Here is a 14,829-nt window from a genome sequence, read left to right on the forward strand (position 1 = left end):
CTATTCTTGGGGGGAAAGGGGTGTGGGAGATGCGGGAAGAGTCTGGACAAAAATCGTGCACCTATGGATGAGGACAGTGGGTGGGAAGTGAGGGCGGAAGGTGGGGTGGGAACTGGAAGGAGGGGAGTTATGGGGGGAAAAAAAGAGGAACAAATGTAATAATCTGAACAATAAAGATTTAATTATAAAAAAAAAAGAATCCCTTGAGACTCCTTCCTGGGGAGAAAAACATTTTCATTTTCCAAGACACTGCTATTGAATTTCACCCACCCGGGGAGGCAGAGTTGAGGCTACCGACACTTCCAATTAGCAGTGGCATCAATTTCTTAGAGAACAGGAACTTAGAGAGGTTTTGGGATGTGGGAAGGATGTCCTGGGAAGAGCATGAAGAATAAGCCTTCCCTCAATTGAACTTCACGATTGTCATGTGAAGCAGGGTCTACCATCTTCAATCCTAGATGGAAAAAGGTGACTGTTGCAGTCACTCCCAGTTGGTTCACACCTTCCTGTATCCAACCTTCCTATGGCCCCTCCCTATTCTCACTCCATGTTGACTCAATCCTTTGGCAATGGGACAGTAGCAAACACTACACAAGCAAAACTTTGGAAAGTGCTTGCATATTTGGGGCTTGCTCTCTCATCCAGGGATACATTGCAACCCCCGCCGTATGAACAAGCCCCAGCTAGCTTCCTGGAAGATGAGCCCTCCCACCTGCCCCAGGAGAGGCTTCAGACATAGCAGTGAAACTGTGCTGAGGGCTGCCTAACTAGCATACAGAACTAAAAAATAAATGTGGTGTTTAAGCCACTAAGTTCCGGGACTGTTTGTTACACGGCAACAACTAACACGAGAAATAATGTAACTTGTTCAAAGTCACACAGGCTGGTGAAGGCAGGGAGTCTGTCTCCTTGCCCACAGCACTCTTTATTCAGCTCAAGAAAGGGTGTTGAATCTGCAGTGCCACACTGGCCACCACCCTGGGGACAGGGCATGTTCCCAGAATGACACTGAAAATATTTAACATGTAAGTCTCTAGCCTGTTGAAATGGAGCAAGATCCCAGAGGCCCCCTGGTATTCTTGGAATGAATCCTAGTGCTGGGATCATGGCAGGTCCAGGGTCCTTGTGGAGCAGTTATATACCAACTGGTGTGGGAACAGTTCATGATTTAAGCCACCAACTCAGCTGTGCAGGCAGGTACCCGTGCATCACCAGGCCTGCTGGTGACCATACTTAACCTCCTGCTTCACTGCTTTGAAGACCCTAGGGCTTTGTCCCACAACTTCCCGGACTTCCCTCAACACAGCCCACCCCATAGTCACACCACACAGCTCATAGGTCCTTGCTTGGACACCACACGAAAACAAGACTATTCTCAGATAATTTATTCAGAATTTTCATATAAACAGGTAATTACCCCATGTCTTACATGCAGAGCGATTTCAATACCCCCACCCCCCAAAGGCATATTCTATACATGGCATTACTTGGCTCTTATAGAAAAACATTGAAAATAATGATAATTGAGCTATTTGGTGTGTTTTGTGTTTCCAAGTTTTTTTCCACGTAAGCCGAGGCACATTTGATCCTGTGAGGCTGAGGGTGGATGGAGGTGTCTCCTGCTGACACGCGGCTGAGGCCAACCTCCCAGACACATGAAGTGGGAAACCGAAAGCCATTTGTCACACACTCATCTCGGGGGCTACTCCTTCCTTCTCAAATGGAACGAAGAGCCTCAGGTTCATGATCTGTTTTTAACAGGGACTTCCAGGGCGCATGCCCAAATGAAAGTCTGGCTGGAGGCTGGTTCTGGACCTTCTCTGGAATCAGGTGACAGAGAACCGTCATTGTTTCCCTTTGTGGGGTGACCGTGAGGAAACATTCGCCTTCAGTTGCAGCCCCTGCAACTTTTTTTATGTGTTTGAGACGAACACATGCCGATCTTCTTTCCATTTCCAACCTCACCTCCAGCGCAAATGAGAATTCTGAAAAACATTCTGGAAGGTTTTCTCAAAGGACACCATTCTACATGCACCCTTTATATACAACCAGTCTTTCCTCGTCCCCCACCTCCGACAAAACCATCATTTCTGAATCGCCTGAGGTGTCAAGGACTCGCCAGAAAAGCATCCAAAAGGTTTTAACACCAAACTGTCCACCAAAGCAAAATGATTGTCGCTGAGACGACAGCACAGCCACTTACCCCGACGGCTGGCAGGGGCCAAGCCACTGGCCAACGTTACGCGGCTGCACGCAAACACCCTCCCGCCGAGCAGGCACATCTCCCGGCAGCCTGTCCCCTCCTGTGGGAGACGCGACAGCTCCATCCGTGCTGGCAGCCGTCTGCGTGGTCCTCGGTGGCATGCCCAGACCCGTGCGTCAGTTCCCGAATTTTCTCTCAGCAGCGCACCGTCTCTCCAAGGGAACAGCAGCCTTGCTCCCTTCCTCCCGGCTTGAAAGAACGGAGAGCACCCAGGACAGCTCCCCGACGTGCTGGGCGTCACCCGTCCAGGGAGAGAGTAATGTGTTCTCTTTCCAAAAGAAACGATGTGGATTTCACCACGTGACTGAAAAGTTTTCATAATAAGGAGACATCTTTAAAAACAAACCAAAAGTGTCAACCCAAGCTGGCGTTGCTGCTTTGTAAGCCGTCGCTACAACCCCCAGACACCATGACTTCTAGGATCAGAGTTCTGTTGTCAGAGTCAACCTTATTTCGAAAGGAGGTTTGTGACTCCACAGCTGCTCACACTGCAGCGGCAGAGACAGCTAAATAGCCTGTCAAACCCCATTGGCAAGGGCTGCCCAGCACTCTGCCTGCCTCCAGGGCAAGCGGACAGTGAATCCGCAGGGGCGGTGCCTAGAGGCACGGCCAGGGCAGCAAGGCTTGGTGAATATGACAGGAGCCCGACAGGCCCCGTCCAGACATCCACACGGGTTCTCAAAGCCCCACAAGGCCAAACAGCATCAGTTTGAAATCAAACTACATCAGGGGACGCAAGGTTTTGTTGCTAAAATGTGTTCCGTATGCTGGTGGGTTTGGGGTTGAGATTCCTCAAATACCTCCTGGGAGGCAGTCACTGCGTGTTTGCATGTGAGGTGCCCATGAGTGTGACTGGGTCCACCCTCAAGTAGCATCTCAGCCAGAAAGGATAAGTCAGGGAGCACGTTGGCGCTCACTCCAAGGGGATGCCAGCTCGGCACAAGGCCTGCTCTGCCCTGGGGAAGACAGGCAACAGCTCCCTCCGCAGGTGGGCAGCTCAGGTCTGGGCACCCCGCACATCAGATACGTAACTATGGCCTCACATTTGGTTCCTGTTTGGGAAGCATGGTGTCAATGGAGATTAAAAAGAAAAAAAGGAAAATTAAAATCAGAGAAGATGATTACCTGTTAGGAAAAAGGATCTGTGCTCACAAAAGGCCACACTTTATCCCAAACCCCTCCCTCAAATTTCTGACTGGTCCCTGGCATTCGGAATCAGCCGATACAGATTTTCCCTGATTCAGACTGGATCCTGGCAGAAATCTGTAGCCTCGAGAATGTCCATTCTTGAACCTCATCCTGACAACGCTGAGGTAGACTGTGCTGGACAAGAATCGCTGCCCCACATTCACCTGTTTATTTTTCTTTGATAAAAATGTATGTGCCCTCCAATTTTTTTTTTTTTAGGAAAGTGATTTTATATATTAAAATAAATTATTTTCCCCCTAATGTAAGAAAACCTTTCTGAATTAGAAAAACGTGAAAATTGCTGCAAGTATAGTCTACAGCCACTATTAATTTACTATGAAAAGAACTAAATACCTAGGCCTACGTGTCTGTTTTTTAATGTACGTACAGACCCTCTTCTATGTACAGAGTAAATTTGGTGTAAAGAATTTCTGTACTCTTGCGCCTTGTACCCAATCATGGAGGCTCCCAGACCTATTATTTCACGTGCTCTGATTTCACAAATCGTCTGATAAAAGAGCAATAGACAATGGGGATTTGTGCCGCCCTGTGTTCTGACCAGGAATTGAGAAGTTTGGAGTTGCCACTGCATCTCTATCTGTTGTTAAGCCCACAACTTTTAGAGGAGAAGGAAGCCAGCGAGACTTGTGAGAAAACGCACCCAGGGGTGACTGGGGTGATGACTGATGAACCAGAGCGACAGGTCCACCCTGTCCTTTATTTGAGCGGCTGGGGCTCTTCTCCCCAAAGGGAAGAGCTGGCTTCTTCCTGGGCTGGAAGTTCTGGGGAGTGTGACAGTCCTTAGCGGTTTCTCCCCTGGGCTCTACTTCCTTAAGGGACTGCAACATCGAGGGCGGCTGGGAGTTCTGCTCAGGCCCCACAGCTGGCCCAGCCGAGTTCTCAGCACAGAGCAGCATCTGGGAGGTCAGTTCTGAGGACAGCTGGATGCCCTGAGGACGGAGGGGGACGGCCTGACGGGTGCCTCTCGCGTCGTACTGCTTAGTGTTCTCTAAGTCCGCTTGTGCCATCACACTCCGGGACCTGACTCTGTCGTGTCTGCAGAACAGCTGGAGGACGTGCACACCCAGTGAAGAACACAGGTGCACACAGGGAAGCAGGAGATCCAGGAGCCACAAGTGTGTTCGAGGGCAGGGCTCAGCACCAAGATGGCTTCCAGCTTCCCCAGCTGAAACCTAGCCATTCATCAAATCCAACTGCCCACCCCCTCAGCGCGGCCTCACAGCACCCCACAGGGTTAGCAGCGAATGTGGCTTTATGCCTTGAAGACCAAGCAAGGAGGCTCCTGGTGCTTTGCTCCTCAGGCCCAACAGGCAGACCAACACCAGCCCTCCCCCAACCGAGGAAACAGTCAATAACTTATGAGGCTGACTGGAGATGGTTAAAAAATTAAATATGTTATAAATATATTCTCAAAACTCTTTGTCATCTCGGGAGTTTTTTTTCCTTTTCCTTTTCTTTGTTATGTCCTGGCTTTGTTTGGTCTTGAAAAGACCCATTATCACTCCAAACCACTCCTCTGCTCCTACAGAAACATTTTCACCAAAGCTAAGGGAGAGAGGACTCCTAAGGCTAGACTAGGGCACAGAGAACCTGCCGGGCACAGCCTCCCAGTGAGGACGGAGACGGAGGGGAGCCAGGATGCTCACACACGGAAAAGTGGAACCTTCATGAGCCAATCCCCAAACTTCATCTCAGCATGAGTGCTTTGCACGCACGGGCACACACACACACACCAGCTGTGTCTACTCTGAATACACATGCACACACCTGGGACTGCAGAATCTTATCAAAAGTACAAAAGCAGCAGCTATTGGTCAATTTGAGAAACTACTTTTGTGAAGGAAAAAAAAAATGTTCAGCCTGGATGAGAAAAACCTTCCTAAAATCCACTTCATAAAGCTTTGAATTCTACCAGAACAGGGTTTGTATGGTTTTTTTCTTTCTTTCAAACTTTTGTTCCACAAACAAGTTACACCAGCCCCTGTCCGCAAAAATAAAATAAAATGAAAATAAAAAAGAAAAGAAAAGAAGAAGCCTTGGTAAAAACAGGTGCTTTCTGTCAATGACTAGAAAAAGAAGTCACACCCTGGCTTGCGCCCGCAGTTGCTGGAAAGGACCCCTTCTCTCTGTGCTCACGGTTGCATTCTCTGATCACTAGTCAGATTGGCAATCAAACATGTGTTTTACGTTGTACCATAAACAGAAATGGAGAGTAATGATCTCTTAGCTCCACTGGACACTGGCAGAGTTGTGGGAAAATCCTGAGTTTCTGGAGACCGTCAAACCAGAGGAGAGAGAAGCTGGGATTCCCTCCCCCAAACAGGTGCCGTTAGGAAGGACTGGACCGTGGCAGAGTCAGGACGCGTCCGTTTTTCTTGCCCCCATTCATGTGGCTGTAGGACATGTGATCCTCGTAATTCCGCTTTAGGGCCAGCGAACAGCCCCCATCCTCCTCCCTCTGACAGTGTGAGGACCGATCCAGGGGTACACTCTCCATGTCCTCAAACTCCATCTCCAACTCATCGTTCTCAGGTGCCTTGTTCTCCTCGCTGTAGAAGAAGGAAACTTCCGGAAAGCTGGGGTGCAGGTTGTCCTTAAGCAGGTCAACCACCTCCAGGAAGGTCGGCCTCATCTTGGGGTTGAAGTGCCAGCACATGCTCATTAACTCACTGCTGTGGGACAGAGAGAGGTGCTGGGGGTGAGTCCCGGAGGCCAGCCAAGCAGTCCCGCCACCCCCAGTGGCTCACACCACAGATGACCTGTCATTTCAGGCAGTGGCTACATGTGCAGGTAATCATCAAGCGGAAGAGAGCAAGTCCATTGGTGCTGAAAGGGGGTTTTAAAAAGAGGGCCGAAGAGGCTGCCCTATTCCAGAACCATTTCAAGAAGGGCCTCTCCAGCACGGCCGGCAAGGCTCAGTGGTTGAGCCTCAACCTATGAACCAGGAGGTCAAGGTTTGATTCCCAGTCAGGGCACATGCCTGGGTGTTGGCTTGATCCCCAGTGGGGGGTGAGGGGGTGGGGGAGGGAGGGGCATGCAGGAGGCAGCTGATCAATGATTCTCTCTCATCACTGATGTTCCTGTTTCTCTCTCCTCCCTATCTCTCTGAAATCAGTAAAAATATATATATTTTTAAAAGAAGGGCCTCTCCTGATGTTGCCACATGTTGAAGACCACAGTTTCCTCGTTTGATCATTTGATGTATCCTCACACCTGGCAGCTGTAGCTCTGTGGACTGCAGCCAGAGGGCCGTCCTGCAGGCCCAGCTGTCACTCTTTCGAGGATGGCCAGAAAGCATCACAACTCTACCCAGCCAACAGCAAACAGGACAGGGCTGAGGGCTTAGGATTTCCATTTCACCTCTTCCTTTCCCCACTTCTTCTAGGGCAAGGTTGCCAAACTTTAACCCCTGAATCAAACCTGGCTCCCTGAGTGTTTTTGTATATAAACTTTCATTGGCACACAACCACATACTATGGCTGCCTTCCAGCTACAGTTGCAGCGTTGAGGAGCTACAACTGAGAAAAGCATGGACCACAAAGAAAAGATACTTAGAAATGGCCTTTTACAAAAAGTCTGCAGACTCCAGCCCTCGGGCCTCCTGAATCTCCCTGGTCCTGGAACCACAGCTGGCTGCTAACTGACTAGCAAAGGATCTTCATGAGGCAAAGTTTCAAAACACTTTGCTCAGAGGCTCTGAATGACTCTGCATCATACTTTTTTCCATACAAGGTCTCTTCAAACTAGATTTTTAAGTTGATGTCTTATTCTATTGGGATGAAGCAAAGAAATGGCCTCTGCCCATAAATTTTCAGGTCAAATTTTTTTCTTAAGAAACAATGATAACAGATTTTATATGTAATAAATGCTCATTCTATAAAGTTAAAAAACACCCCAAAATATAGGGGAAATGCAACTCACACACAACTCTCCTTCAGATATAAGCTCTTGTCTTTTCTACCTGGACATATTTGGAAATATAATACACACACGCTTTTTTCACTTAATGTATTAATAGGTTTATCCACTGAGTTATAAAACATTTTAAAAAAAATATATCTTTATTGATTTCAGAGAGAAAGGGAGAGAGAGATAGAAACATCAATGATGAGAGAGAATCATTGATCAGCTACCTCCTGCATGCCCCCCACTGGGGATAGAGCCGGCAACTTGGGCATGTGCCCTGATTGGTAATCAAACCATGACCTCCTGGCTCAGATTGACCGGCAACCACTGAGCCATTCCAGCCTGGCTTTAACACATTTTATAAGCATCATTTGAAATTTCAACTGCTATAACATTATATTAATGTACAATTTACTTGGAAATTTTCATTTTGTTGATCAATTTTTAGATCATTTCAATTTTTTGAGACTTTAAATTGCTCCAAGTAGCTCTTATAATGGGGCAATAAGAATGGTTATCTAGCCATGCCATTGCTAATACTGAGTGTTAAGACTTACCCTGCTTTCCTTCCTCTCCCTCCCTCTCTCCATTCCTTCCTTCCTTTATTTGCTAATTAAGGAAGAGAGTATTTATTTTATTTTATACTCATTGAACTATTAGTGGGACTGAATAATTTTGCAAGTGTTTAATGGTATGTGTTGTCCATTTGGTCCCATAACAAATATTTAAAACAAAATATTTTTTAATGTTTATGCTTACTGACATTTTTTTTCAGTATTATTGAGATATAGTTGAATATAACATCGTGTTACATTCATGACAGAACTTTAAGTGTATAAAGAACAGAGAGTTAAACGTAAGCCTCCCATCCCAGCTCCCCAGTTCCCTTCCAAAGATATGATATGCAAACACAAGAGTCATACAAAGATAAAATATGCAGCTCACGCACAACTCTCCTTCACAAGCATACATGTAGACATATGATATAGAATCATAAGTATGCACGTGAACACACAATATGCAAATACCAACATGCATGTACATATAGGTGCAAACACAAGCATGGATGTATACATACAATTACAAACACCAGCACTCATCCACGTAAACATACGATGTGCAAACACAAGCACACATGTAGACATAAGATGCAAAAACAAGCACACATGCAGACATAAGATGCAAAAACAAGCACACATGTAGACATGATATGCAAACACATGCACACATTAGACATAATATGTAAAGAGAAGCACACATGTATATGTGATATGCAAACACAAGCACACAGGCAGACATGATATACAAACACAAGAATGCATGTAGAATATGATACACAAACACAAACATTTATGTAGACATGATATGCAAAACAAACATGTGTGCAAAATGCAATGCCTTTTAAATGAACACCCCTTTCTATACTTACAGTCTCTCTGGACAATTGTCGGGGATATCCAGATACCCTCCATCCATAACGAATTTCAACACCTGCTCATTAGAGAGGCCTTGGTAAGGCTGTTCTGCCAAGCTGGTGATTTCCCAAAGGACCACACCGAAGGACCTGCCAACGATAGTTGAGAGGAGTAACAAGAAGCCATTAAAACACACACACATAATTGTCTTGGTTTACTAGAAACTGGCTGGCCAGTTAATTAAATAATTCAGATTCACTTCCTATCAAGATGGAGGAGTAGGTAAACTCTGCTCGTTTCTCCCATGACCATATGAATATTACAACTAAACTGTAGAACAATCAACCCGGAGACCCATCTGTAGACTAACTGAACAGGATTATAACTAAGGATATAAAGAAGAAGCCATGTTGCGACTGGAAGGCGGGGCAGAGATAGGGAACAGGCTGATCCCACACCCCTGTGTGGTGGTTGAGAATCAGAGGGATATCTCAGCTACAGAGGTCTCCCCGAGAAGCCAGGAGTCCTAGGCCTACACTAGACTCCCAAGCCCAGAGCATCAATGCTGGGAAGAAGAGCCCACAAAACATCCGGCTGTGAAAATCAGTAAGGAATCCATCCATCTAGGTGAGATGAAAGGCTGCTGGAAAACCCAGGCATTCTCTTAAAGGGCCCATGCACAGACAGCACCTGGGGAGTTGTGTGTGGGGGTGGGCAACAGAGACATACAGGGAGAAGCAAGTTGTGTGGCCTCAGGGCAAGGGTGGGGAGGGATAGCCGCCATTGTCCCTGAGTTGAGCCCTCTTCCTCGGCCAAATCTTAAACTGCATGACTTTGATGAACTTCACTTGCCAGAGCCTGACAACTCCCTGCGATTTGGCCTCACCCGACTCACCTACCCGCTGAGAATCCTGCAGCAGCTGAGCCACATGGGCAGCTGGTAGGCAGCTATAGGCCTTAGGATACCCTGTGCCTTTCGCTGAGCAGCCCAAAGTTCGGAACTGATGGCAGGAGGCCTCGGTTCACAGCATGGCCCATCCCCTGCACCTCTAGACCCAGAACAGGAAGCTACCAACCACAGAACACTTTGTAGTTCTTACCAGGTAACCCCATGCCAGTCGCAGGCAGTGGCTAACATAGACCTGCAACCGAGTCCCTCTAAACAGACCCCCAAAACAACATACCCAATGGCCGGCTTCAGACCACAGCACCCCACCAGATAAGCTAAACAAGTGGCTTGCATCAGAGTCCACTTAGGCAATTCCCAATCTATGAGGTCAGCACCCACACAGAAGCTCATTCGCTGTGGTTGTGGCCAATCCTCATAACCAGTCAGCCTGAGGGTCAATCCCACCCACTGACATGACAACAGCAATCAAGACTCAATGATCACAGGTGGGCACTCCTGGAGCACTCAGCTTAGGTAATCAGAGAGAATGCACCACTGGGTGCCACAGGTGACCTACCACATAAGGCCACCCTTCCAAGACTAGGAGATGTAGCAGATCTACCTCATACCTAAAAGCAAACACAGAAATGCAGCCAAAATGGGGACACAAAGAAACATGTCCCAAGTGAAAGAACATGAAAAAACTCTAGAAAAAGAACTAAACAAAATGGAGGCAAACAATCTACCAGATACAGAGTTTAAAACACTGGTTATAAGGATGTACAAGGAACTTGGGGGAAGAATAGATAAACTCAGTGAAAACTACAACAGATAGTAAGCATAAAAAAGGACATGGAAACCCAGAACCAGTCAGAAATAAAGAATACACTGGAATGAAGAATACACTAGATGGAATCACAGCAAATTAGATGAAGCTCAGGATCAATTCAGTAATTTGAAAGACAAGACAGTAGAGAACACCCAATCAAAACAGGAAAAAAAACAACAAACAAATTATTAAGAATGAGGACAGTTTAAGGGACCTCTGGGGCAATATCAAGCCTAACAACATTCACACCACAGGGAGACCAGGAGAAGAGAAAGACCAAGGAATTGAGAACCTATTTGAAGAAATGGAAAACTTCCCTAATCTGGCAAAGAAAATAGCCACTGAAGTTGAGGAAGCGCAGAGAGTCCCAAAGATAAACCCAAAGAGGCCCACACCAAACCACATCATAATTAAAATGGCAAAGGTTAGTGACAAAAGAAAAGCTTAAAAGCAGAAAAGAAAAAGCAGTTACTTACCTAGAAGCAATCCTAATACTGTCAGCTGATTTCTCAACAGAAACTTCACAGGCCAGGAAGGATTGGCACAATATATTCAAAGAGATAAAAAGTAAGGAACTACAACCAAGACAACTTTACTCAGTAAGGCTATCATTTAAAAATTAAAGGAGAGGTAAAGAGCTTCCCAGACAAGAAAAAAGTTAAAGGAGTTCATTGCCACCATAACAGTACAACAAGAAAGGCTGAAGAGACTTCATTAAGAAGAAAAATATTTTTAAACATCATTACTATAGGATTCCAAGACAACTGCAGAGTAGCTGGAAATTCCATCCGCTTGCTCCCAACACTAGACAGGACTTGCGGCCAAACTGCAGAGCAAGCAGCTTGAGAAACCAGCTGAGGTGTAGCTGATCTGAAATACTGAAAACAGGGAATGTGGGGAAAGACAAGAGAAGATGCAGAGAGGGTGAGCCAACTTGCGCAGTTGCACAGCTAGAAAGCTGGAGGATATGGCAGCAAAGCCCCCACCCTCTGGAAGTGTGGTCTCAGACGGACACAGGGATCCTCAATCCAGAACAACAGAGAAGAGAAGCGGAGCCCACACAGTATCAGGTAGTGGGGATCAGTGGGGATTTTGTCCACCTGGGAGAGACAGACCACACCCATCCTAGGCAAAGAGCAACTTCTTTGTTTCAACACCAGCCTGGGAAGTGAACTTCAATCTGTGCATGCTGGAGGGGCCATGAAGCAGAGCTGGGGGGCAACTGGAGGGGTCTGATTAGTATGCCCAGCAGTGATTCTGAGGGACCCTCTTTTCTCGGGAAGACCTTTGAGCAGAGAGCCAGACAGGGTCTGGTCTGTGTGAATTGGGAAAGAGGACCCGTCTTGCTGACCTCAAGCACACCAGTGGCGCCCTGTCCCCTCACCTGCAAAACTACTAGGTCTGACCCATGCTGCTATGATCCAAGGCAAAGGGGAATGGCGTTGGGCTGGAAATGCTGCTCGGTTTGCTGGTGCCACGGACTTGGACATTTGGCCCAGAGGGGAGGCTGGGCTGAGGCCCCACTTAGCAGGGGCTAGCCATGTGAAAAGATTAACGTGCCAAGTGAGGATGAATTGTTTTAATCCCCTCCTACTTGCTGTGGTGGTGAGGGGGTGCCAGAAAGCCAGGCAAAGCTGAAGTACCGCAACTGTGTCTCCTGGGTGGGCTTCTGTCCAGGAGACAGACAAGCACGGGCTGGGCTTTTCAGATGCATTATGGGAAGTAGACAGAGGTCCCTAGTAAGTTCAGCCAGCACCGCCCTGGAAAGGAGAGGAAGTACCCGCCACCTCTCCTACAGGTTACAGACAACACTCCCAACATTGTCTGTTTAAACCACCCTGGCCAGATCCTGGATTCCTCCACGGAACACAGTTTCATGGGGTAAGGGAGAGCATCTCAGAGCAGGGACATTCAAGGCACAACTGGAGACAGACCCAGCCCTGGGCTCTGGAGGCACTGCCACCGAACTACTAGGGGCTCCACCCTGACAAGCTTCAGACAGGTTGCTGAGTGCCAGGCAGGGTGACACTGGCCTGCACCAGAGAACCTCCAGAAGACCTAGAATCAGCACACCAAGTGGCCAATTCCAACAACATCAGAACAAAATCCAGCAAGCTCCACAAAGAGCAGATCCATTCTATTTTTTTCATTCTCTTTGCTTTCTTCTTTTTTTCCTGTTTTTCTTTTCCTCTTCTATTTTTCATTTTACATTATTATTTATTATTTTTCATTATTATTATTAATACTTCATTTATTTTCTTATTTTCATCTTTTGTCTTTCTTTTCCTTCAGATTCTCTTTTTTGGTTTCTATTTTCTTCCCTAATTTTTTGGTCTCAGGTCTTTTAGTATCTTTTTTTTCCTTTTCTTATTCTATTATTTTATTGTTGTTGTTTCTGTTCTGATTGTTGTTTTGTTTTTTCTTCATGTTGGTTTCAGTTTGGGCTTATTTTGTCTTGTTTTGTTCTGTAAGCACTTGTATAACGGTTGGCAGGATATGGTTGAGATTGAGCCCCACAGGACAGCCAGAGGGTTGAGCCTTCCCATGAGTGAGAAAATAGCAATCAAGACCCAAATACAATAGGAGGGCCAACATAACCACAAGGGACATAGAGCACCCAGTTCAAAAGATCAAGGAGACTACACCACTGGATCCCACAAGAAAACCACTACAGAAGGCCACCCCACCAAGACAGATAGAAATAGCAGTTCTATGCATTACATCAAAATAAATACAAAGAAACAGCAAACATGGGAAAACAAAGAAACAGGTTCCAAACGAAAGAACAGGAGGAATCTCCAGAAAAAGAGCTAAATGAAATGGAGGCAAGCAAATTATCAGAAAACAGAGTACAAACTAATGGTTTTAAGAATGCTCACAGAAACCATGAAAAACAACCAACTGAAAAACATATCTTAAATAGAGGAATAAACAGTAGGTTAAAAGAAGCAGAGAACCAAATCACCAAATTAGAAGACAAAGTAGGAAAAAAATCACTCAATCAGAGCAACAAAAATAATAAAAATAATAATTAAAAAGCATGAAGATAGTTTAAGGGAACTTTGGGACAACATGAAACATAACAATATCAGCATCATAGGGGTACCATAGGGAGAAGAAAGTGACCAAGTGATAGAGAACCTGTTTGAAGTAATAATGACAGAAAACTTCCCTAAACTGGTAAAGGAAAAAGTCATACAAGTTCAGGGCACACAGAGAGTCACAATCAAGATGAACTCAAAAAGAACCACACCAAGGCACATCATAATTAAAATGGCAAACATTAAAGACAAAGAGAGAATCTCACGGGCAACAAGAGAGAGACAGGTTACCTATAAGAGAGTTCCAATAAGGTTGTCAGCTGATTTCTCAAAACAAACACTACAAGCAGATGGGAACTGCGTAGGCATTCAAACTTATGAAACGCAAAGATCTGAAACCAAGACTACTCTACCCAACATGGCTGTCATTTTAAATAAAATGACAACAAACCTCTTGAAGGACTATAAGGGAGAGATCAACAGCCATACAATCACAGTACACAATGTTAACACCCAATGACATCACTGGATAGATCTTTCAGAGAAAAGAGCAACAAGAAAACAGTGACCTTAAACAATACTGAATCAGATGGATTTAATTGATATTTACAGAACATTTCAAACCAAAGCCGCAGAATATACATTCTTCTCAAATGCCTATGGGACATTCTCAAAGACAGATGAAATGTTAAGGAACAAAATGAGTCTTAACAAATTCAAGAAGATTAAAATCATATCAAGCATCTTCTCAAGTCACAATGGCATGAAACTAGAAATCAACTACAATAAAAAACCTTAAAAACATTTAAACATGTGGAGGCCAAACAGCATGTTATTAAACAATGAATACGAGATCAAGGAAAAAGTAAAAAAATTTCCTGGAAACAAATAAAAATGAACACACAACAATCTTGAATCTATGGTACACAGAGAAAGCAATCCTGAGAGGGAAGTTCATAGCATTACAGGCCAACCTCAAGAAACAAGAAAAAGCTCAAATAAACAATCTAACTGTACAGCTTAAAGAACTAGAAAAAGAACAACAAGAAAACTCCAGAGTACGTAGGAAGAAAAAATAATAAAGATCAGAGCAGAAATAAATAATATAAAAACAAAGATGAACATAGATTCTGAAATCCTCAATGAAATATTAGCAAATAGAATCCAGCAAGACATTAAAAAGATCATACACCAAGTGGGATTTATTCCAGGGATGCAAGGTTGTTGCAATATTTGCAAATCAATAAATGTGATACATCACATAAACAAAATCAAGG

At 45.3% G+C, this 14,829-nt stretch overlaps 1 protein-coding gene across 2 annotated transcripts in view; it reads right to left on the bottom strand.

Annotated features, from left to right (window-relative positions):
• Nucleotides 1-1,368: 1,368 nt before the first annotated feature.
• The window catches only part of INSR (insulin receptor), a 147,317-nt gene continuing 133,856 nt past the window's right edge, over nucleotides 1,369-14,829 (bottom strand). For both annotated transcript variants that reach the window (XM_006775376.2, XM_006775375.2), the window contains 2 exons: nucleotides 8,808-8,942; nucleotides 1,369-6,144 (listed from right to left, as the gene is read on the bottom strand). In XM_006775376.2, the coding sequence (XP_006775439.1) occupies nucleotides 5,802-6,144; nucleotides 8,808-8,942 (478 nt within the window). In that variant the 3' untranslated portion in view covers nucleotides 1,369-5,801. The remainder of the gene's footprint in view (nucleotides 6,145-8,807; nucleotides 8,943-14,829) is intronic.

This window comes from Myotis davidii, unplaced genomic scaffold (assembly GCF_000327345.1).
Source record: "Myotis davidii unplaced genomic scaffold, ASM32734v1 scaffold648, whole genome shotgun sequence".
Classification (NCBI taxonomy): domain Eukaryota; kingdom Metazoa; phylum Chordata; class Mammalia; order Chiroptera; family Vespertilionidae; genus Myotis; species Myotis davidii.